This window comes from Ruditapes philippinarum, unplaced genomic scaffold, assembly GCF_026571515.1.
Source record: "Ruditapes philippinarum isolate M1 unplaced genomic scaffold, ASM2657151v2 ctg327_1_1_1_1, whole genome shotgun sequence".
Classification (NCBI taxonomy): domain Eukaryota; kingdom Metazoa; phylum Mollusca; class Bivalvia; order Venerida; family Veneridae; genus Ruditapes; species Ruditapes philippinarum.
In genome coordinates this window covers 1-25,084 of record NW_026851725.1, presented here as the reverse complement: position 1 = coordinate 25,084, position 25,084 = coordinate 1, and the positions used below count along the sequence as shown (strand labels likewise).

At 30.5% G+C, this 25,084-nt stretch overlaps 1 protein-coding gene, 2 long non-coding RNA genes and 1 pseudogene across 3 annotated transcripts; 2 read left to right on the top strand and 2 right to left on the bottom strand.

Annotated features, from left to right (window-relative positions):
- The first annotated feature begins 1,363 nt into the window (after nucleotides 1–1,363).
- LOC132738127 (uncharacterized) lies at nucleotides 1,364–7,777 on the top strand. The gene is made up of 3 exons (XR_009626822.1): nucleotides 1,364–2,605; nucleotides 2,959–3,053; nucleotides 7,327–7,777. It is a non-coding gene; the product is annotated as an uncharacterized LOC132738127 (long non-coding RNA).
- LOC132738123 (uncharacterized) lies at nucleotides 3,419–5,530 on the bottom strand. The gene is made up of 3 exons (XR_009626821.1): nucleotides 4,959–5,530; nucleotides 4,511–4,605; nucleotides 3,419–3,869 (listed from the first exon to the last, which is right to left on the bottom strand). It is a non-coding gene; the product is annotated as an uncharacterized LOC132738123 (long non-coding RNA).
- Nucleotides 7,778–8,336: 559 nt separating the features above from the next.
- LOC132738113 (coiled-coil domain-containing protein 167-like) lies at nucleotides 8,337–10,346 on the bottom strand. The gene is made up of 4 exons (XM_060725544.1): nucleotides 10,218–10,346; nucleotides 9,762–9,856; nucleotides 9,123–9,175; nucleotides 8,337–8,510 (listed from the first exon to the last, which is right to left on the bottom strand). The coding sequence occupies exons 1-4, from the start codon at nucleotides 10,236–10,238 to the stop codon at nucleotides 8,404–8,406; spliced, it is 276 nt and encodes a 91-aa protein (XP_060581527.1). The 5' UTR covers nucleotides 10,239–10,346; the 3' UTR covers nucleotides 8,337–8,403.
- A 3,766-nt stretch (nucleotides 10,347–14,112) lies between these two features.
- Nucleotides 14,113–23,155, top strand: LOC132738242 (presenilin homolog; annotated as a pseudogene).
- Nucleotides 23,156–25,084: the final 1,929 nt, after the last annotated feature.

Sequence of the window (25,084 nt, the reverse complement as noted above, 5' to 3'; positions counted from 1 at the left end):
TATTATTTGTTATTTCAGGATGTATTTACAATATTTTCTAATAATAAATGCAACAAATATTTGACATTTTTATATTTTATGATATTCAAAATGCATGCAGTTATGACCTGTCCGACGAGATTTTCACAATTCCTGACAAGCTTATATTACCATTATTTTGACTATCCATGTAAAATATTTCTATCATAATTCATTTATGTATTTTTATACGCTGACCATGTTTTAATATTGAAAAAAAAAACAACAAAAAACAATAAATAGCCATGGAAGTTGATCACATCATAATAAATTGTCTGCAAACGTGTGTCATTAAAACATTGCTAGTTTGTTTTTTAAGTTTCTTCATTTATAGTGCAAAAATTATAAAATCTAAATCGGGATAGGTGTAAAATCTTCCCATGGTGCCTCATATATTCTAAAGTTACACTTTAGTTTATAGAATAATTGAAGCATAATATATATAAAATTATATTTATTCAGGTCCAAAATGTCCAAAACAATGGTCCGAAGTGTCTAACACATGATCCCAAATGTCCAACACATGGTCCGAAATGTCCAAAACAGTGGTCCGAAGTGTCTAGGCAGGATCCCAAATGTCCAACACATGGTCAGAATTGTCCAAAACAGTGATCCGAAGTGTCTAACGCATGATCCGAAATGTCCAACATATGGTCCGAAATGTCCAAAAATCTGGTCCGAAATGTCCCTCAATATGGTCCGAAGTGTCCCAAAATCTGGTCCGAAATGTCTGGTCCGAAATGCCCCCCGTACGAAAAAGTAAGACGGAATCCGCCTTATATAAGGCGGATTCCGTCTAAAATATTCAGAAAATCCACATTTTCCTGCTAGGTTAAGGCGGACATGGAATTTCTAGCAAAGTCCGCCTAAGTTTCTGAAATTTCCGCCTAAATTCTCAAACAGATTCCGCCTAGAGCTGAGCCAGAAAAGGATAAATGTAAAGTCTTAGGCGAAAAATTCAACTTAGTCTTATTTCTTAGGCGTAACTTCCGACTTAGTCATTCAAGGAAACCTTGTGTGTTATGCGGACAACTCAATTTAAGCGGAATTTCTGACTTCATCATATTTTGAATATTAGTACACACTGTCAAACAAAAATAACATAATTATGTATATTTACATATTCTAATGATTTAATCATTATTTTTACATAAGTATTTCCATTATTGTTTAATGGTAGGCCTGATCTTTTACAGTAACTGTTAGTATTAGCTTTTGAGTATTAAAATGTGTGTCAGTTGAATAACAGTATTTAATTCTTATCACTGAAACTTGTCTTATTTGACACCATTTTGTGTCGATTGTGACCACCCTCCCCAAACCAAAAGGAAAGCTTGCGGTAAGCTTGATGCAAGCTTACATTGGCTATTTATGCTTGCTGTAAGCTTGCCAGTTAAATTTCATACAGAATTCTTTAACTTGCGCACTAAGCTTACAAGAACAATTTTTGTCACATTAGCTTGCGCAAGCTTCTTTGAAAATTTGGACTTAGAAAATTCTGTGATTAAAGCAGTCTGGGAAATAAAAAGTAGTGAAAATTTTCTAAGCACAAAAACTTTAAAATGTTTATAAAAATCATTTCACTCAAACTAATTAGCATTTATATAATATAATGGGATTCAAATGATAACATTTCTTTCAATTAGTTTTTATCTGCCTGTCTAATACATTCTATGTTTTTAAGATTCATATAACTTTATCAAATTTTTTAATTACTGTTATTAAAATCTTGTTACTTTCTCAAAATTATTAATTGATGCCATGTCAAAAATTAGATAACACCACAATGTGGCATCTGCATGATGTGACAGTAAAAAAAAGAAAATCACCCAAAATCAAAAAAAAAGAGGAAATCATACAAATTTTTAATAAAAGTTTTCAACACAATTAAACTAAGATAAAGTCAGTATTTTAAATTAATTATTATGAAAGTTAACAAAATTCACATTTCTTAACAACTGTGAACAATTACAATCAAATATAATGTCAACATTATATATTGTCTAATGACTAATTTTTTTTTCTTTCAATCACTTGTTAATTTGTTTTATTTATGTCTAATTTTTAATTCATTTGCACATTCAGTATATCCCTTCTTTTAATTAAATATTAACTATCTTGTGCAGAAGTTATTGATAGTATATAAGATGGTCTCCCATGAGTATTAATTGTAGACTGTAACAGTAACATACTGTACATGCCATAAACATTTGTAACTGGTCAGAGTGAGTGGTTGGTCAAGTGCAACTAATTACTTTCTCCCTGCTGTTTACATAATAGACCAGTGTCAAACTCACCTATCTAATATAAAGGAAAGTGTGAGATAAGTGGGGTTTACAACATGTAATCTAATATCCTGAACCAATCTGGTATCAGGATCTGATCTCAGAAAATTCAAATATTACTCAGGAAGTTCATTTGGACCTCAGTGCTTATAACATTAGGAGTAGAGTTAAACATGTGACTTAAGTGCCATTTAGATGAAACAACTTAATAAATGTGAACTTTAATAAAATTATAATGGGACATTAAATGAGTTCTTCATTCAGATGGAAATGGAAATTTACTAATGTTCAATGGAATAATGGTAAGTTATTTACACTATTTTCATACAACAGTCTTTTCAAATTTACCTTGTAAATGATTTACACTTTTTAATTTTAGTTTTTCTTCATAAATTTTACATATGTGCTGGTGTAAATCTTTTTCACTTAGTGTTATTGAGTGGGAATTTTCAAATCTGCCCTTTTTACCAGTAAATTTCATTCCTGGTCATGATTTTTCATTAATAAACATTTACATTCTTGGGATATTTCAGTAAATTATGGGTTTATATTAACTGAGTACTTGAAACTTTTTTAACTATCAGAAAAGCATTTTGAATTTACTCAATTTATAATAAATATATGTATTCAGTAGTGATTTTTTTTTAATTTACAGGAAAACTTACAATGCCCACAGGTACCATAGAAAGTTTCAAATTATAATGATGACGAAGAAGAAGAAAATTGAGTTGATAACAGAAATAATTGATGGTTAGTTTTGTTACTCAATAAGGTTAGATAACTGATAAAAATAATGAAATAAATAATAATCATTCATTTGAACAATTTTCAATCTTAGTATATACAACTTTCAATGTAGTATATCCCGTACGAAAACTTCCGCCCTGACTGTAGGTGGAATCCGCCTATGTAGTAAAGCGGATTCCGCCTTAAACTGAATAGAGTTGAATATTGGTTCTTAGGCGGACCTTAAGCGGAATATGGTGCGAAATATTTAAATGAGCTAAGGTGGAATCCGCCTATCTAGACGGAATCCGCCTTAGCTCATTTAAATATTCCGCTTAAAGTCTGGCAATGTCAGCGGAATCCGCTTAAGGTAGGCGGAATCCGCCTACCTTAGGCGGATTCCGCCTACCTTAGGCGGATTCTGCCTACCTTAGGCGGATTCCGCCTACCTTAAGCGGATTCCGCAGGAAAAATCCTAGGCGGAAAAATTTCCGCCTTGTAACAAATAAAAAATTTTAATTGTCATGTAATAAGGTATAATATTTTAATAAACTAATATTTAATAGAATTAATTTATTCATTTCAACTAATATTTCTAGATTTACATTAGAGATCTTAACAAACATTATTCTATTGCACAAATACAAAAAATGATAAATGTCTACCAAGCTGAGAAAATATAAAACAAAATATTTATTTAAGATAACTGTTTTTTTTTTTTTTTCCAAATAAGTATCCATGTTGTAATATGATAAATCATGTCCTTTACAGATGCAGTCTTTCAGAATGGCTCCACTGTGGCACACAACTATCCATATCATTTAAAGCCTGTTGTACACACTGAAAAATATTTGTATAATAATTAATTATTTATGTTTTGTATGCATATGATTGGTATTATTATCATGTAATTAAAAAGATCAATATTTGAAAGCACAGGCATAATAAAATATTATTTCTTAGGCAATAGTAAAATTTTATTTTTTGGCAATCTTGCCAGTTTAATAATTATTTATAAATTTAAAATTGTTCTTCAAGCTGCAATAGTTTTCAATTTTGTTAAATATTGCTATAAATAATGTCAACAACATGTAGATCTATATCTAGCAATGCAATTGTTTATAATTGTTATAAACAATACATTTGAAAATTATTTGCATTCCTACTGGTTAAATGACTGCTACATCAGAATTGATCATGAATCTTTATTAGAACTTTTGCTTTAATTGACAACAATTTTAACTAGTGAAAGTAATACATGCATTTAAGTATTTTACAAACCTTTAAGATAAATAATATTGTAATTTAAGTAAATCTTTAATATACAAAAATTAAATCTATACAATCATTTTGTTTAAATGGAAATAATATACTACATTGAAAGTTGTATATACTAAGATTGAAAATTGTTCAAATCAATGATTATTATTTATTTCATTATTTTTATCAGTTATCTAACCTTATTGAGTAACAAAACTAACCATCAATTATTTCTGTTATCAACTCAATTTTCTTCTTCTTCGTCATCATTATAATTTGAAACTTTCTATGGTACCTGTGGGCATTGTAAGTTTTCCTGTAAATTAAAAAAAAATCACTACTGAATACATATATTTATTGTAAATTGAGTAAATTCAAAATGCTTTTCTGATAGTTAAAAAAGTTTCAAGTACTCAGTTAATATAAACCCATAATTTACTGAAATATCCCAAGAATGTAAATGTTTATTAATGAAAAATCATGACCAGGAATGAAATTTACTGGTAAAAAGGGCAGATTTGAAAATTCCCACTCAACAACACTAAGTTAAAAAGATTTACACCAGCACATATGTAAAATTTATGAAGAAAAACTAAAATTAAAAAGTGTAAATCATTTACAAGGTAAATTTGAAAAGACTGTTGTATGAAAATAGTGTAAATAACTTACCATTATTCCATTGAACATTAGTAAATTTCCATTTCCATCTGAATGAAGAACTCATTTAATGTCCCATTATAATTTTATTAAAGTTCACATTAAATTTTATTAAGTTGTTTCATCTAAATGGCACTTAAGTCACATGTTTAACTCTACTCCTAATGTTATAAGCACTGAGGTCCAAATGAACTTCCTGAGTAATATTTGAATTTTCTGAGATCAGATCCTGATACCAGATTGGTTCAGGATATTAGATTACATGTTGTAAACCCCACTTATCTCACACTTTCCTTTATATTAGATAGGTGAGTTTGACATTGGTCATTATGTAAACAGCAGGGAGAAAGTAATTAGTTGCACTTGACCAACCACTCACTCTGACCAGTTACAAATGTTTATGGCATGTACAGTATGTTACTGTTACAGTCTACAATTAATACTCATGGGAGACCATCTTATATACTATCAATAACTTCTGCACAAGATAGTTAATATTTAATTATAAGAAGGGATATACTGAATGTGCAAATGAATTAAAAATTAGACCTAAATAAAACAAATTAACAAGTGATTGAAAGAAAAAAAAAATAGTCATTAGACAATATATAATGTTGACATTATATTTGATTGTAATTGTTCACAGTTGTTAAGAAATGTGAATTTTGTTAACTTTCATAATAATTAATTTAAAGTACTGACTTTATCTTAGTTTAATTGTGTTGAAAACTTTTATTAAAAATTTGTATGATTTCCTCTTTCATTTTGATTTTGGGTTTCTTTTTTTTACTGTCACATCATGCAGATGCCACATTGTGGTGTTATCTAATTTTTGACATGGCATCAATTAATAATTTTGAGAAAGTAACAAGATTTTAATAACAGTAATTAAAAAATTTGATAAAGTTATATGAATCTTAAAAACATAGAATGTATTAGACAGGCAGATAAAAACTAATTGAAAGAAATGTTATCATTTGAATCCCATTATATAATATAAATGCTAATTAGTTTGAGTGAAATGATTTTTATAAACATTTTAAAGTTTTTGTGCTTAGAAAATTTTCACTACTTTTTATTTCCCAGACTGCTTTAATCACAGAATTTTCTAAGTCCAAATTTTCAAAGAAGCTTGCGCAAGCTAATGTGACAAAAATTGTTCTTGTAAGCTTAGTGCGCAAGTTAAAGAATTCTGTATGAAATTTAACTGGCAAGCTTACAGCAAGCATAAATAGCCAATGTAAGCTTGCATCAAGCTTACCGCAAGCTTTCCTTTTGGTTTGGGGAGGGTGGTCACAATCGACACAAAATGGTGTCAAATAAGACAAGTTTCAGTGATAAGAATTAAATACTGTTATTCAACTGACACACATTTTAATACTCAAAAGCTAATACTAACAGTTACTGTAAAAGATCAGGACTACCATTAAACAATAATGGAAATACTTATGTAAAAATAATGATTAAATCATTAGAATATGTAAATATACATAATTATGTTATTTTTGTTTGACAGTGTGTACTAATATTCAAAATATGATGAAGTCCGAAATTCCGCTTAAATTGAGTTGTCCGCATAACACACAAGGTTTCCTTGAATGACTAAGTCGGAAGTTACGCCTAAGAAATAAGACTAAGTTGAATTTTTCGCCTAAGACTTTACATTTATCCTTTTCTGGCTCAGCTCTAGGCGGAATCTGTTTGAGAATTTAGGCGGAAATTTCAGAAACTTAGGCGGACTTTGCTAGAAATTCCATGTCCGCCTTAACCTAGCAGGAAAATGTGGATTTTCTGAATATTTTAGACGGAATCCGCCTTATATAAGGCGGATTCCGTCTTACTTTTTCGTACGGGATTATTTCCATTTAAACAAAATGATATAGATTTAATTTTTGTATATTAAAGATTTACTTAAATTACAATATTATTTATCTTAAAGGTTTGTAAAATACTTAAATGCATGTAATACTTTCACTAGTTAAAATTGTTGTCAATTAAAGCAAAAGTTCTAATAAAGATTCATGATCAATTCTGATGTAGCAGTCATTTAACCAGTAGGAATGCAAATAATTTTCAAATGTATTGTTTATAACAATTATAAACAATTGCATTGCTAGATATAGATCTACATGTTGTTGACATTATTCATAGCAATATTTAACAAAATTGAAAACTATTGCAGCTTGAAGAACAATTTTAAATTTATAAATAATAATTAAACTGGCAAGATTGCCAAAAAATAAAATTTTACTATTGCCTAAGAAATAATATTTTACTATGCCTGTGCTTTCAAATATTGATCTTTTTAATTACATGATAATAATACCAATCATATGCATACAAAACATAAATAATTAATTATTATACAAATATTTTTCAGTGTGTACAACAGGCTTTAAATGATATGGATAGTTGTGTGCCACAGTGAAGCCATTCTGAAAGACTGCATCTGTAAAGGACATGATTTATCATATTACAACATGGATACTTATTTGGAAAAAAAACAAACAGTTATCTTAAATAAATATTTTGTTTTATATTTTCTCAGCTTGGTAGACATTTATTATTTTTTGTATTTGTGCAATAGAATAATGTTTGTTAAGATCTCTAATGTAAATCTAGAAATATTAGTTGAAATGAATAAATTAATTCTATTAAATATTAGTTTATTAAAATATTATACCTTATTACATGACAATTAAAATTTTTTATTTGTTACAAGGCGGAAATTTTTCCGCCTAGGATTTTTCCTGCGGAATCCGCTTAAGGTAGGCGGAATCCGCCTAAGGTAGGCAGAATCCGCCTAAGGTAGGCGGAATCCGCCTAAGGTAGGCGGATTCCGCCTACCTTAAGCGGATTCCGCTGACATTGCCAGACTTTAAGCGGAATATTTAAATGAGCTAAGGCGGATTCCGTCTAGATAGGCGGATTCCACCTTAGCTCATTTAAATATTTCGCACCATATTCCGCTTAAGGTCCGCCTAAGAACCAATATTCAACTCTATTCAGTTTAAGGCGGAATCCGCTTTACTACATAGGCGGATTCCACCTACAGTCAGGGCGGAAGTTTTCGTACGGGCCATGGTCCGAAATGTCCTATTTCCGTCTTAATAAGACTAACACTATGTACCTGATATTAACAAGCTATTGTATGAGCCAATCTGCAAAGAATGGGACCAATGTGTATAATGTCCCAATGTGTATAACGGTTTGCGGATTGGTTTACATGTGTAATGAAAGCTGGGAGGCCGTTCTATTCTACAATATAACAGCTTTTAGACCAAGAAAATAATAATAAAGTCATCTTCTGTCACTGTTTATGAAATTTTTTTTTATAGAAAGATGTGTTAAATGGTATATTAAGAAGCAGTATATGAACAATTGTCAAAATAAATGTATAAATCTTCATTTATTTACATAAGATATAGTTACATGTACATATATAAACACAATAGTTTCAAGAACTCCAAAAAGTATAATATATAATCAATATAAGTCCAAGAATAACGAAAGAGATGAACGTGTTTTTTCCATTTTCTTTCCGAAGTTGACTTATTGTAGTTTCTGAAAATAAAAACATCATTGAAGTAATTAGTTATAGAATGACACATATTTAATAACTGCAGAATTTCATGCAAATTTTAAACCCTTATATGATAGATAATCCACGTTTAACGTAACAGGCTGAATTTACATTTTGAAATAGCCCTGCTTTGAATATGAAACAGTTCATTTGAAGTTTTAGGGGATTCCATGAACTTTTGTTTGGTTTTACCTACACCAGCACAGTATAGGTCCGTCATATGGTGACTTTCCAGCTTGAATGGTGCCCTTCTGCTCACTATTTCAGGCATGAAGGGCACCTGGGTGAAACCACCTGAGAAAACCACCCACATTATGTGAGCTTGCTGGATAGCTTCCTTACATGAAAGTTTCCAAAGTCCCTCAACAAGTTGAATCAAGTTTTGCTGTTATAGGTTCTAGTGACTGGAACCTTTGACATTTTGACCTTAAAAAGGGTGTGGCAGGTAGAACTCATACTAGTTTATGCATTTACAGACAATGCTTAGTTCTTAGGTCAATTAACTTAATATAACAAAAGACATAAGACACTGTAGTCATTATTGCTGCTATGCAGTCAATGTTTTAAGCAGTACTGTTACACAAAATGTTTACCATGCTTCTTTTTCTCCTTTTGAAGTTCTTTTTCTTCCTTCTCTAATGCTTTTCTATGTAATAATAAAAACAAAATACAAGTACAAGTGAATATCTAAATCTACATATTATATATGTTGATGATTCATGTTCTTTAAATTATTATATCATTAAATGTTTAACAATGAAAATAGACTGAAAATAAGAACAGTCAGACAGAATGCCCTTGACATTTCACAGTGCTTGATAGTAAAACAAGAACAGATGGGTGATCAGTTCAGTGATACAATAGGAACCTTGGGTAATTTTCTTATGTAAACATGTATTACTTTTCCTTTATATCGTGGAACAACTTAGTGAACTTATACAAAAGCTAGGATTTTAAAGGAAAATTAATAAAGATAAAATCCATGGGTCTTGTGTTACAATTTTTAACACAAAATGTCTCAAGTAAATCTATTCAGAGGCAAATATGTAGATTCATATATATTTTAACAAGGTGTTGTTAGACAGGCCAACTATTTATGCCATTTATGGTAATAATTCATAAGAGTCATTTATCACCAAAATACTTTACTATTTTATGTTCCGAAGAAAATGTAAAACAGGATAGCATTTATAATTAAGTATACTTACAGTAATTAGTATACATGTACTTACAGTTGTATATCTGTCAAATCTGATATTCTAATTTTTCTTTCAATCTTGTCTAATCTTGACTCACATGACAAAAGTTCTTGCTCAGCTATTTCAATCTGAAATGTATCATGAGAAAATAATACATAATGCACACAAAGAAAAAAATTCTAAGTTTAAGAAACTAACTGATTAAAACCTAAGGGAAATGAAGACGTTTTTTGGGGTTACATTTGTTATGGTTAGTTATTGTTGAACGAGATAAAACTGTCTCTGGTAAGTAAAGGTCCCTGACAAAGAATAGGCATCTTATGATTATATACATATTTAATACTAGGATAATGCTGTCACTAACAATTTCTATTTTAAAGACCCTGCTAATATTGAACAGTTAAAATCATATAAGAACAATATTTGGTATAAGATAGTTCTTGACAATTGTAGGAAATAAAGTTTAAAAATGTTATTAAGAGTTATAACCTGTGACACAATTGTGGGCATTGTCTATTACAAAAAAAACCCCAAAAAACTGTAAACTTTTTTTCCACGTCTTTAAGCGATTTTTACAGATGGCAGAAAAAACGATGACGATGCGTTTGATTTTTATGAAAGATATTTGTATATTGATTTCTGCTGGTTTTAAATCATATCATCTGATACTCACGACCAATTAATTATTCAATTTCTTAACATTTCCAAAATCACATTGCATTTCAGCTATTTAGACTAGATAAACATGCGCGTAAATACCCTTTGAAGATTGATAGTTTCCTTTTATATGAATTTGTTCTTCTTCATAAATAAAACTATAATAGCTAATCAAACACACATATAAAGCAGGAAGTAGGAAAATTAGTAATTTACTTTTTTTTCCATCATTTTAGATGCATTAAAGTTTTCATTTTAAAAGAAATAGACGTAATCTCCCTTCTTCTTAATCGTTTTCTATACAGGTAACTTTTTTTATAATTGAATTTCAATTTCTGTATTTATTTTTCTGTTTAAAAAAGAATGAAATTCTAGATCTACCTTAAAAAAAAGAAGATTAAATATCATTGTATAATTGGCAATCTCCTGGATTAGACCCCATTGTGTAATTCAGAGGTAAAACTTGTATGTCTAATATAAAGAAAAGGGAATGAACCTTTTTATATAATTTTGGTTTAGACCCCAGGGTCTGCAAGACATCAAGTTAACAGGAGGTGACAACAACAACATTCAAGCATTTCTAATTTTCTTTCAAAATAACGCTTTGCAGGACCAAGTTCCTCCCGAGATAGTCACAACAGATCAACCAATCATCTCTGGTATTTGAAATGACTTAACTTTGACCTGCCATGTGCCTTATCCGCAGCAGGGATTTTGGAGAACGGCTAACTTAAGCGAGCAAGACTGCTTTCCATATTAATGTGTACTGAGTGCAAGTCTTCTCGGCGGCGCCAGGTCAACCCTTCCCCAAATTAGTCAGTCCAGCTCCAAGTCAGTCTGTCTCTGGTCAACCCAGTTGTCGTTTTTTAAGCATTATATTTTTCACTTTTCTTCATAAACTTTTCCTTTTCAAGAAAAATTATAAATAATGATCAAGATAAAAAATAGAATGAAGTCGTAAAAAGAAAACACCAGATAATGTCTTCAGAAAGTTTAATAATCATCACCTTTATCATTTATGGACATGTGTACTTAAATATATCTGTAGTAAAGATACAACATGAAGTAATTGTAATATATACGGTGGCATAAAAGTGACATTTGCAAATTTTTTATTTTTTTTGTTTTCGAAACTTTTTTTTATTTGTTTTTCGCAAATTTTTTATTATTTTTTTTGTTTTTCGCACATTTTTTAATTTTTTTTTGTTTTTGAATCTTTTTTTTTTTTTGTTTTTTTTTGCACATTTTTTTTTTTTTTTTTTTTGTTTTTGTAAATTTTTTTTTTTTTTTTTTTTTCGCACATTTTTTATTTTTTTGTTTTTTTGAAACTTTTTTTTTTTAGTTTTGGTGTACATATTTTATTTTAGTTTTTCGTACATATTTTTAAGCCTATCAAAACAGTTACACCTTATAGAAAAAGTTATCTCCCATAGTATAAATTACGCCATTTCCTTGTTCAAAAATGGATAACACACAAAGTTACTTCCCTTAGTATGAAATAAGCCGTTAATATACCTCGGTATACACGATGGGGTCTCAAATGGAGGAATTTCTACGAAAGCGAGGGGTAGACTCTTCAACACTGGCACGAATAGCCACGGATAAGGTAACTTGGATTTTTTTTTTTTTTTTGGTTTTACGTCACACCGACACAGTATAGGTCATTCGGCGACGTTCCAGCGAAGACCTCAGGTGCCCTTCCGAGCATTATTTCAGGCACAAACGGGCAAGGTAACTTGTTCCGAGGCATATATTATTATAGATAATTTTAATTATATATAGTAATTTTGGTAAATCTAAACCGTTGAGCCACACATAGTGATTAAAGGCAGCTACTCAGTTTGTGACTTAAAAGTGCATAAATCGAATTTTGTAAACAATCTTATTATTTAAATTTTGTATAGATAGTACTGATATATAAAAGCATATATATACCGGTACGGCTGTCCACGGTTGTGCCTGAAATAATGCATGGAAGGGCACCTGAGGTCTTCGCTGGAACGTCGCCGAATGACCTATACTGTGTCGGTGTGACGTAAAACCAAAAAAAAAAAAATCCAAGTTACCTTATCCGTGGCCATTCGTGCCAGTGTTGAAAAGTCTACCCCTCGCTTTCGTAGAAATTCCTCGATTTGAGACCCCATCGTGTATACCGAGGTACATAAACGGCTTATTTCATACTAAGGGAAATAACTATGTGTGTCATCCATTTTTGAACAAGGAAATGGCGTAATTTATACTATGGGAAGATAAACTATTTCTATAAGGTGTATCTGTTTTGATTGGCTAAAAAATATGTACGAAAAACTAAAATAAAATATGTTACACAAAAACTAAAAAAAAAGTTTCAAAAAAAAAAAAATAAAAGATGTGCGAAAACAAAAAAAAAGTTCCAAAAACAAAAAAAATAAAAAATTTTCAAAAAAACAAAAAAAAAAAAAAGATTTCAAAAAAAAAAAAAAAAAAAAAAAAATGTGCGAAAAACAAATAAAAAAAAGTTTCAAAAACAAATAAAAAAACATTTGCAAATGTCACTTTTATGCCACCGTAAATATATGAAGTTCTTTCCTTATAAATATACAAATTATAAGTACATTGACTCTTACTCAATTCATCGTAATTATTGTGTATAATATAATAGAATAATTTAATATAGTTGCATCATCTTAACAATAAATAAGATTGAAAACAAAGGCATAGCTGTTTAAATTTTTTTTTCCATTATAGTTTTATATATATAGTTTACAAAATACACATACATGTAGTTGATTTCTTTCCACAAATGAATATCAAATACATGTATTGAAAACTACACATTTATAATTTACCTAAACATAACAACATTCCATGCCCACTTCATTAGAATATAAACTCCTCCCATCATGATTGACTCAGAAAAAATGATATGCCAAGGTGCAGTATGTAATTCTTGACAAAATGGTAAGTGTACTCTACAAAGTATGGTCATAATTTCTGCAAAACTTTTTTTGCAGTAACACAGGTCAAACTAATGCATTGATGTGCATTTCTTCATGAGTGAAATTACAAAGTGACGAAGAAGAACCAAACGAGTCTACTCGACTAATGGCTGGACAAGTAACACATGCCAAATTAGAGGAAAATGGAGATCTTTCTGTAAGCTTACTTGTTAAACATGAAATTTGTGGTATATCATTTAATTTAATTCATTTTGTTTTATATATTTATACTGAACTTTATAATAGGCCATCAATTTAATATTATTAGTTTTCATGTTCATGATGAAAAGGATTGAAAAGATTAATGTCAAGTTAATATCAAATAATTATATGATAAATATAATAAAAATGCACTGTACTTTGGAAAGTAGTTATGAAAGAGTACAAGCAGCATTCCAAGTGTAATTAGTTTTAAGCTTTCATTTTCAAAAAAAATTTCAGCTACTGTTTATTTGAACCAATTTTGAGTCTACTGATATTAATTATCATGAATGTCTTATGAAGAGAAAGGTTGTGACCCTAGTAGTGCTTAGACATAATTATGTTGAGAAGCAAACACTTTAACTACCAGCCTTCACATTCCTTTACATGGCCTACAAGAGAAATACAGGACGGTTTTATGCTTAAATGGATTTGGATTTTTATATAAATTTGTATCATGGCAAGAAAATGATGATTGGCAAGAATTGTTGATCTTGGTTTGAAATATATTTTGTTTTTGTTTGTACAGGTAGAAAACACTTCCCGATCAATCGTCATGCCCAGGAGAGAGCGTCACTGTGAACGTCAGCAGAGGAGCGAGTCAGAGGCGGCTGTTGAGGAAGAAGAGGAAACGTTACAATATGGGGCAAAACATGTTGATCATGTTGTTTGTACCTGTAACATTGTGTATGATAGTTGTTTGTGGCAACCATCAGCTCTGTCTCATTTTTATACACAGAAAAATGGGGCATATCTGTAAGTGTATAAGATAAACAAATTGTGAAGAAAAATCTCTAGTTAAATAAAATGTTTAAAATAAACGCCTTTTAAGCCTTAAAAATAAATAAAGTAATATAAAATGCTTAACTCCTGAAATGATAAACTAGTGTATTATTTAAAAAATGTATAGTACCCCATGATCTATATTGACGGAGATATCTCGGGTCAAAAAGATCTCGTACATGTTTTATACTGAAATAAAGAAAAATAAGTGTCCTTATTAACTGAACTGTTAATGTGATCTAAAAAAAACCCAAAAAAACTTGCCACAAAAATATACAAAAGAAAACTTAAAAAAAACTTAACCACAAACAATATTTTATAAAGATGTATTTATAAGGCAAGAGTAGTTTTTCTTTGCCCGTCCATGTTTGGAATAAAGCATACATGGGCATCTTTGGTCTCAATCAACCAGTTTAAAAATGGAACCTGGAACCAGTTTTCAAAGATAGAGCCAGTTAAAGCTAGTAGCCTAGTATAATCACAATAATTATGACTCTTGTCTTTGGTAATGTTCATTTTGACTTAAAAATACAAAACCAAAAAATTATATTTTGATGAAATAAATTCTTGATTGATGTTAAAGAATTCAAGAAAACAGTACTTCCCCTAGTGGCTGAGGGGTGTGCCTCTAAGGGTTGAGGCATCAGAATTGCAGCCATCGTTTTATCCCTGTGTGATTGTAAGAGGTACTATATGGATTTGAATAACTGGAGTCTGTGGCATCTCCTAATTCCAGCAGATGAGATGGTTTTTGACCTCTGATGTTGCTTTAAGTTTGTAACACCCAGGGTTAGCCAAAATCATCATTCGTGTTTTAGCACCACATCACCTAAATTGTGTCTGTGTGCTGTAAAACCAACCAAAACAAACTTTAGTTCATTTCTCCAAAAGTATCAAAGATATTCACCGCCTCCGTGGTCGAGGGGTTAGAGTCGATGACATCTAATCCAGTTACCTCTCTGGCATGGGTTCGATCCCCGGGAGATGCTTTGGTAGTTTAGCGAGGAGGTAGGTAGTCTAGTACTGGTGTAACTCTCCAGGAATGATGGTTAGGAAACTACCCGCCTATATGACTGAAATACTGTTGGAAAAAGGCGTAAAATGAAACGAACAAACAAACAAACAATCAAAGATATTCATTTCAAACTTGGAATACTAAATTTACTATCTAATTACATTTCTTAGTTATGCATTTTCTGTAGATATTCTTATGTTTCAATAATGTTTTGGTAAGTTGCATGACTGTTGCAAAAGTAATTATAGGGGCATTGTCATGTTCTATATTATTTCAGTATCTATACACCATTCCATGATGCAGATATAATAGTAAATATAGGGGCATTGTCATGTTCTATATTATTTCAGTATCTATACACCATTCCATGATGCAGATATAATAGTAATTATAGGGCATTGTCGTGTTTCTATATTATTCAGTATCTATACACCATTCCATGATGCAGATTATAATAGTAAATATAGGGGCATTGTCATGTTCTATATTATTTCAGTATCTATACACCATTCCATGATGCAGATATGATAGTAATTATAGGGGCATTGTCATGTTCTATATTATTCCAGTATCTATACACCATTCCATGATGCAGATATAATAGTAATTTATGGGGGCATTTGTCATGTTCTATATATTTTTCCAGTATCTATACACCATTCCATGATGCAGAATATAATAGTAATTATAGGGGCATTGTCATGTTCTATATTATTTCAGTATCTATACACCATTCCATGATGCAGATATATATAGTAATTTATAGGGGCATTGTCATGTTCTATATTATTTCAGTATCTATACACCATTCCATGATGCAGATATAATAGTAATTATAGGGGCATTGTCATGTTCTATATTATTTCAGTATCTATACACCATTCCATGATGCAGATATGATAGTAATTATAGGGGCATTGTCATGTTCTATATTATTTCAGTATCTATACACCATTCCATGATTGCAGATATAATAGTAATTATAGGGGCATTGTCATGTTCTATATATATTTTTCCAGTATCTATACACCATTCCATGATGCAGAGAATATACCATAGTAATTATAGGGGCATTGTCATGTTCTATATTATTTTCAGTATCTATACACCATTCCATGATGCAGATATAATAGTAATTATAGGGCATGGTCATGTTCTATATTATTTCAGTATCTATACACCATTCCAATGATGCAGATAAACCAGATGCAGATACAGGCACTAAAGTATGGCAGTCTGTTGCCAATGCCATGATTTTACTGGGCGTTGTCATAGTGATGACTATGATACTACTACTCTTATATAAATTCAGATGTTATAAGGTAGGTTCAAGTTTCCGTCCATTTTGACCCTGCTTGTTAGTCCCCTACCGGTTTACCGGAGGGGACTTTAGGTTTACCCTCCGTCCGTCTGTCCGTCAGTCCTTCCGTCTGTCCGTCCGTCAGTCCGTCCGTCCACAAAACTGGATCCCGCGATAACGCAAAAAGTACTGAAAATATTTTAATGAAACTTGATATATGGATAGATGACAGTATGGAGATTATGCACGTCTTTTTCTTTTCTTCCTATGTTGAAAATTCTGGTTGCTATGGCAACAAATAGACTGAAAATATGGCAAATTTTACACATAACCTGGATCCCGCGATAACGCAAAAAGTACTGAAAATATTTTTATGAAACTTGATATATGGATAGATGGCAGTATGGAGATTATGCACGTCTTTTTCTTTTCTTCCTATGTTGAAAATTCTGGTTTGCTTATGGCAACAAATAGTCTGAAAAATATGGCAAATTTTACACAAAACCTGGATCCAGTGATAACACGAAAAGTACTGAAATATGTTTTATGAAACTTGACATATGGGTAGATGGCAGTAATGGAAATTATGCACATCCTTTTTTTTATCTTCCTATGTTGAAAAATTCTGGTTGCTATTGGCAACAAATATACTGAATTTCAAGATTTCTGATTCTAGTTTTTAAGTTTTTTCACTATTAAGTTCTTTATTTCTTAAGGGTATTTTCTTCAAACTTTAAATATAAGTTGCTTCGTCATCAACCACATCATATGTGACAAGGTTTAACACTCTAGCAAAAAATTATATCAGAATTATTATTACCTCCCTTTTAACCGAATAATAGTAATTTTAAGGGGCATTGTCTGTTTTTAATATTTTTCCCGGGTATCTATACCCCATTCCATGATGCAGATAATAGTATTATAGGGATTGTCATTTTCTATATTTTTCAGTATCTATACACCATTCCTGATGCAGATATAATTAATTATAGGGCATGGTCATTTCTTATTATTTCAGTATCTATACCCTTTCCCTGATGCGAAAAACCCAATCAGATACAGGCACTAAAGTAGGGCAGTCTGTTGCCAATGCCATATTTTAAACTTTGGGTTTCCTAGGGGTTTGAAGATTCTCTACCGGAAAACTTAAAAAATTGCCACTTTTTTAATTTAGTGTTTTTTGCAGCTTATATTCCAAATAACAAAAACAAAAGCCAAATTTCTTAATTTTAAATATATTTTTAAAATGTTTTAAAAAAAATTTTTCTTACAATTTTTCATCCACCTTATTCATGAATGAGCATAAGGTTTAATAAGTAGACAATAATTTGACAAGCAATTACTCACAGCTTTATGTTCATCTATAACTTAATTGTAATAAAGCATGCTAGTACATTTATCTTATTATAAGTTTAGTTTGATTTATGCTTTACAGATTTGTTCAAATGGTGTTTTACAGATACTTGTATGATACTTTCCATTATTTACTCTAAAATTTCATTAATAAGACGGGCTTATTTATTTTTGATGTAGGTGATACATGGCTCTGGTTGATCTTATCATCTCTCCTACTTTCTATTCTTGTTTGCATATCTCTTACCTGGGGTAAGTCTAGTTTTATAATAAGGGTTTAAATTTTACGTTGTTGTTATGGAACTTAAGTCAAAATTTCTTTAAAATACAATTTTAAATGTTTTTTTACCACATTTCCCTTGCCATTTTTGACACTCTGTAAAAATGGCATGGCATGGATGTGCATATATTTTTGACCTGACATCACTTGTTTTTACATGAGTTTTTTTTTCTAGTACCAGAGTAAACAGGAGATAACTCTTATATGCAAGAATATAAATATACAAAAACTTGCTATTTTTCTGTTTCTACGTGTTTCTTCAGAGTAATACTGCAGGCGTATAATGTACCTATGGACTACATCAGTGTTGCTTTACTTCATGTGGAACTTTGGTGGTGCTGGGAAATGATGTGTATACATTGGAAGGGGCCACTACTCTTACAACAGGGATATCTTATTACAATTTGTGCACTTTATGTCCCTTGTTTTCATCAAGTATCTCCCAGACTGGACTCTCTGGGTTGTCCTAGGTGTCATGGTGATATGGGGTAAGTATTTACATGTAAACAAATTAAACGCTTGTTTATTTTCTTTTCATGGGTCAGCCCTAAATGTGTCTTTTGATATTTCTTTAAAGTGTAACTTACTGGCACATATGTAATTTTTTAAGAATAATTAACTTTTTTTAAAAGTAATTTTAAAATTAATTATTTAAAGCTCATTAGTTTTGCTGGGGCTTTTAGGTTAAGGCAAATTTGTAACCTTAGTGCAGGAACAGGTAAAGTCCATCTAAAATTTGATAGGAGTTGTAATTGCACTTAAGTGATGAAATGTTATTTGATATGCATTCAGTAAAACGCGTTAAATGGAAATAGAAATGAAAAAGCATTTTATTTCACCAATCAACATCATTTAATGCATTATTGTTAGGCATTACGTTTAACTCTTCATGCTGAATTTGTTGTAATGGATTTGCCCTGCTTTGAATTTGGGGAACAGCCCTTTGAAATTTTTAATGGATTTCAATATTATAATGAAAAAAAATTGATTTACCATATAGTAAAAGAGCCTGGTCTGTGTTAGAAAACTGGCCTTGCTCTGTATTGGTGGTAAAGGCTTATCACTTGGTTCAAGCCAGGTTTAAAGTTTAAAATAAAATTAACTATTACGTATGGTAAACAGTTATGATAAGTTGATGAAATTATATTTGACAGATTTAGTAGCAGGTACTTTGCCCAAATGGACCATTAAGAATGTTAGTGGAGACAGCACAAGAAAGAAGGGAGCCCATATTTCCCAGCTCTTATTTATTCATGTAAGTACCGGGACAGGAAAGAAAGTAAATAATTACAGGCAATATTCAGATTTTTATAATAAGAAAAATATTTACCTTATTATTAAAACTCTGGAACTGCAAGCTTTATAAGATTTAGATAGATCAAAAAAGTGTATTTAGAATATTTTATAAGTAAAAACCTATTTAACTTTATTTTTCCATTTTGGCCTCCAGTACATACTTAACTGGAAAAATTTTGGCCCAGCCACCCTAGCTTTGGCCTTGTTGAATATTGAAATACATGACTGTTTTTTCAACATCCATCTGTTCTTTTTTTAAAAGGTCTTTAGGGCAAAAATGTTATGATATACATTTACCAATTATTCTGTAATTATAATCTTTATTCTGTTATTTATTTGTTTTCCTTAACAATATAATGGTATTTGATGTTTCCTAACATATAATGGGGGCAGTCATGTCTTTCAGACACATTTCAAGTGTATATAATTATATATTAATTTCTATACAGCAACAATCCACTGTGGCAGGTGACGACTTGGTGCTGACTCGGATATCCTCAATGATGAAGCTAAGAAAAAGAAGAAGAAGGTACAGAAGAGGATCTCAGAGGATATGATGTAAGAACTGACGTGACAATATTGATATTTACCACGATATAATACCGCATATTTTTGTAATGTGGCTTTTCATTTTTTGATGTTTATACAGTTTTATAGACACAGCTGCTGTCAGTTTATTAAGAAATCCTTTTGCCCTGAAAAAGAAATTTGCTGTATTATAAATTCGTCATAAAAAGATTCTGACAGGTTATATGTTGTATATTAAAAGGGGGATTGTTTGCAATATAACCCTCTCCTAGTAGCTTGGGTTATTCATATACATAGAACCATATAATCCATCAAAAAAACTGTATAACTAATAAAATATGAGTTTCTGTCAAGGGTTATATAAGGGGGAAATGGACATATTTATGACAAAGCATCTAAATATACTTAGTTTTAGTTTTCATTACATATCATCTAAAAAATACCACACAACTATTGAAACTTAATACTACATGTTTTTGGGGTTTCTTTGGCCGAAAATTCCTATTTATTTAGTTTTTAATAATATTTTATTGCATATATAAATATACCATCAAATTATTTACATCAACATAAATACATGTACACAATATTCTAAAGGGTTGGGCTAAGAGTTTTTTACAACATTTCGTGGGGCTCTTCCCTATTTTATCTCTTAGTTGAAAGTCATTGTTAGAAATTTAAAAAAAAGTCTCTACACATCAAGTGCAGTATACACTTTAATGGTATGATAAAAGATTAAAACTTGTTGAGCATAAATTGAAGTTACTTCTCATCATAATATAATGGTTAAACCTGATACAATGTAATTAATTTAGTAACAATTTAGACAGGAAAAACAACTTTTGCTATAAAATCGTAAAGTGATAAAGACTGTGAAAAAGTGGATACCCTTCTTTTATAATCACTGTTTATCATCTTATTCTTTATTTATTGAATCAATCTTCTTTGATACTGTTGTATCCCATCTACCATTTTACATCAAACTTTCCAGTACAGTATTAATGTAGGCGTCTTGCTCAAAACCTACTGTAAATTTTCAAAGTGTCCAACTTTTGAATTAAATACATGTATTGAATAGCTCTAAAAAGGTATGATCATTATACGCGAGTATTTATGTGATAATCATCACTCTGGGTATTTCTGCTTCATTACTGCTGATAATCTCATTTAGCCTTCTGTTGTTTTTCTGATAAATTAATCAGGTAACTAGTTTGTCTATTGTAAATGAATTTTATTTTAATAAAATCATGTCAATAGTTAACGTTTTGAGGCATATATTCATCAGTTCCAAAAAAAAAGTTATTGATAAGTTTTGAAAATCTTTGACTTGCTGTATTTCTCAAAAGGCATTGAAATTAATCCTGAATGTCTCCGGCTGCATTGAGTTTTCTGAATTTGGTAGAATGTATAAAAAAAATCATGCCAAGGGACCTAAATTGTAAAAATAATGTTTGTTTATTTTTCTGAGTGGGTGGAGTTTAGTAAAATCATTGCTTAACATACTAAAATTGTGGTTGAATATTGGAGAAAATTTGCTTGTGTAAAATAACAGAGACTTATTCAATAATTTCACTTCAGAAAGGGACTTCAAGTTTTGGAAACCAATATGGGATTTGTGCTGTTTAGATAAATTGTATAGTTACTTTTTTCCAGTTATAGTTTTTTACACCCTTTACTTTATCGATTGATGAAGAATTCTTAGACAATTTTCATTATTTTTATATTCATTTGTCTTATACACAAGCTTTTGTTGTGACTATATTTTTGAATTTATTCCAGCTAGAGGGTTTTTAAGTTTCTGAAAACATTTTTGGCACTATATTCTTTGTATACATTTTACAGCTGTATTGAGAATTTCAAATGCTACCAACAATATGGTGGTTCAATAGTGATGACGCTGGGTTTACCAACGCTAACAGAATTTCCCAGAACAAGGACTAGGTAACATGTTCTGCGCTAGCTAGACTCCACCAGGCAAGGTCGCCTAAATGCTCCAGTAACTGGGATGGGAACAAGACAAAGACTTCGGGGCAGGAAAATCAGAAAACCAGACAAATGGTCCAACAGATAATGATGAAGAACAAGAAGAGAGTAAGTACAATGATATAATGTTAAAACCTCGTCTTATTTCTTTTCTTCCCTTCCACTTTTAAACAACTCTTGATCAGTAGACTTTAAATAATGAATTTTGCCATTATAAAATGATTGTACATGTGACTTGAATTGCCGAAACAGTGTTAAAAAGAAGTTCATAAATGGGTAATAAAGTTTGATGTCACAATATAAGATAGCATGACATAAAATTTTCAAAGCCAGTTAGCACAAAAAAGAGCTTAGGGGCTGTGCGTGGTATAGTTGTTAGCAGACAGGTTTGACAATCCAGAGACTCTTTACTTAGCCAGGCAAATGTTCATTACATATTCATATCAGTTAAAAATTATGCTTATCTTCGGAGCAGTGGTCCTGGTGTAGGACCTATGTTCTGAATTACATGTTCCAGAGATCCAAGCTTTTGAGGCCATACTAGGACACTGCCCAAAATGATTTAGCTTTTTTTAGAAATTTACTTGCTTGTTGTTCACTGTGTAACTTGGTACACTAAAATGTTGGTGCCATAAATGGTGTGAAAAAAATCTACTGAAGATTTAAAGAAGGTTCCATGAAGGCTTTGATGATACAGATTGATTTGTCAAAATGCATCTTCCCATGAGACTATAATATTTTGTTATTAAATAATATGTTTTCATTTAACAGTTTATATACTTCATATTTAATATCTTTCCATAGTCACTAAGTGTCAGCTTATGTTTCATTATTTCTTTAGTATTTGAACTTTGGTCAGTATAGAAAAATCTTTTTTTTTTTGTTATTATTTTGAAATATTAGATAAGAACAGTATTTTGATTTATTTTCATTGTTACAGGAGGTATAAAAAATTGGGGTTTGGAGATTTTATATTCTATGGTGTACTTGTTGGTAAAGCATCATCATATGGTGACTGGAACACAACACTGGCTTTTTTGTGGCTTTTTTCTAGTAAGTATGTCAGGATAAGATAAGAATGTTAAAATCATCAAACTGTTAACAATTTTTGTATGTTATAGACATTGATTCTGTTATGAAGTTTTTTTTAACAGAAAACATTTTTTTGAAATAATCTTAAATAAGAATAATTTTCACCCTGAAAAAGAAAAACCTTGCGCATTTTTTATGTATCAAAATAGTGTAGATTGAAATAAGAAAAAACCTATTTCAAGGGCAAAACTAGATTGGTGTTCTGCTCGAAGCATGTCTATAGCAGTTATAGTTCAGGGCTATGATGTAATTAATCATTTACCTATGTTTGTTAGATGGACTTTCCTGCTTTGAATTAGTAAATTGAAAAGGATTTCGTATCAGAATACTAAAAAATTGAACATACAATGGTACATTATACCCAGTTTGGTCAGGTATGCATGGACATGCTGGATGGTGTTAATATTATTGGATGGCATAGATCTGTAATTATTCCTCTACCATTTAAACAGAGCCAGGTGCATAGGTTAAGCTTCAGACATTGCATGGACTTGTTGGATTGCATTGTAAATAGCTTACAAAGGTCATGGTTCTTACTTGAGTGCCTGAAAAACATTGCACCAAGGGCCACCTGAGATCTCCTCCCAATGTAAAGCTGGGACCCCCCCCCCCCCCCAGTCACTGTATGACCTTACAGTGGTGTAATTTAAAATCTTATAAAGAAGAAAAACAAATATTTTTGGAAATATTTTTTACTCTTCAGATGTGTGGTTGGAAAGCTTTCGTTTACACTGAATTTTTTGTTTTGAATTTTTGGGAAAAAAACAATATTCAAAATTATGTTTATTGTTTGTTTGTTTGTTGTTGTTGTTTTCTTCGGACAAAAACTTCAACCATTATGGAATCAATATTTTTGTAACTTTAGAAACCATTTTCTATAAGATTTTGAATTAATATAGGCAAAAAGGTAAATAACATATATTTTATATCATTTTGAATACATATACTTTTATTACAATGTTGATATGGCATTATTGATATTTTTTCAGGGGTTTATGTTTCACTTTTTTTGCTACTAGCAATTCTTCAGGAAAGCTTTTACCTGCGCTGCCTATCTCAATAACTTTTGGACTTATTAACTTTGCAACAATGAATTAGTTAAAACCATTCATGGACAATTTTGGCTAGTGAACAAGTCTATATTGATGTCAAAGCTGTGATATGACGAACTGATTTTTTTCTTGTAATGCTAAAAGTGAAGTTAAAGATTAAAATAACATGTAATTATGTTTGAATTTAAGATAATAAATATTCTCATGCTCCAGGGCAAGTTTAGTAACTGATATAAAAATGTGTGCACTTTTAAAATAAAATGTATAAATAAAAAATTGGGAAAATACATTTACATTTGACAATGTTATATGATATGTGAGCATTGTGTAAAAAGACTTAATCATTATCCTAAAAATATTCTTGCCTAAAATACATTTTTCATGCTATTACTGACCAAAATCATGAGGAACAAATTTTTAATATGATTCATACAATTTATTTTTATACATTGGTCTTGTAAAGATTGACTTGAAAAGGGAACCTTCATTATTTGACTGAAAGATAATATTTTATTTTGGTCTAACTGTTCTTTAGTTTTGTCTGTGCTTATTGTAATAAAGATTGTTTTATTTTAATACGTCATTTGTCACGAAAATTAAATTTTAATACATAATGAATAAAAAATTCCGAGCCTTGAAATTGATATTTTCAGAAAAAGTTTTTGTTTTTAATATGAAAATGTACAAAATTTCTGGCTTTGTATACTCTTTAACATTTGTGTATGTTTTCTATGTCAATATGTGTTAAGTTATCAGTGACTTTTGTCTAAATTAAACTTTTTTTTATTAAAAATCTTGTTGTTCTTATTTGCGACCATTTGTTCTGAAAAATTTGCAT

Excerpts from the sequence above, each read along its gene's own strand:
- LOC132738113 (XM_060725544.1), bottom strand. The coding sequence starts at position 10,238 with ATGCCCACAATTGTGTCACAG. Across the intron at positions 9,176-9,761 it reads GATTTGACAGATATACAACT|AAAAGCATTAGAGAAGGAAG; the intron begins GTAAGTACATGT and ends ATTATTACATAG. Across the intron at positions 8,511-9,122 it reads AAAGGAGAAAAAGAAGCATG|AAACTACAATAAGTCAACTT; the intron begins GTAAACATTTTG and ends TTTTATTTTCAG.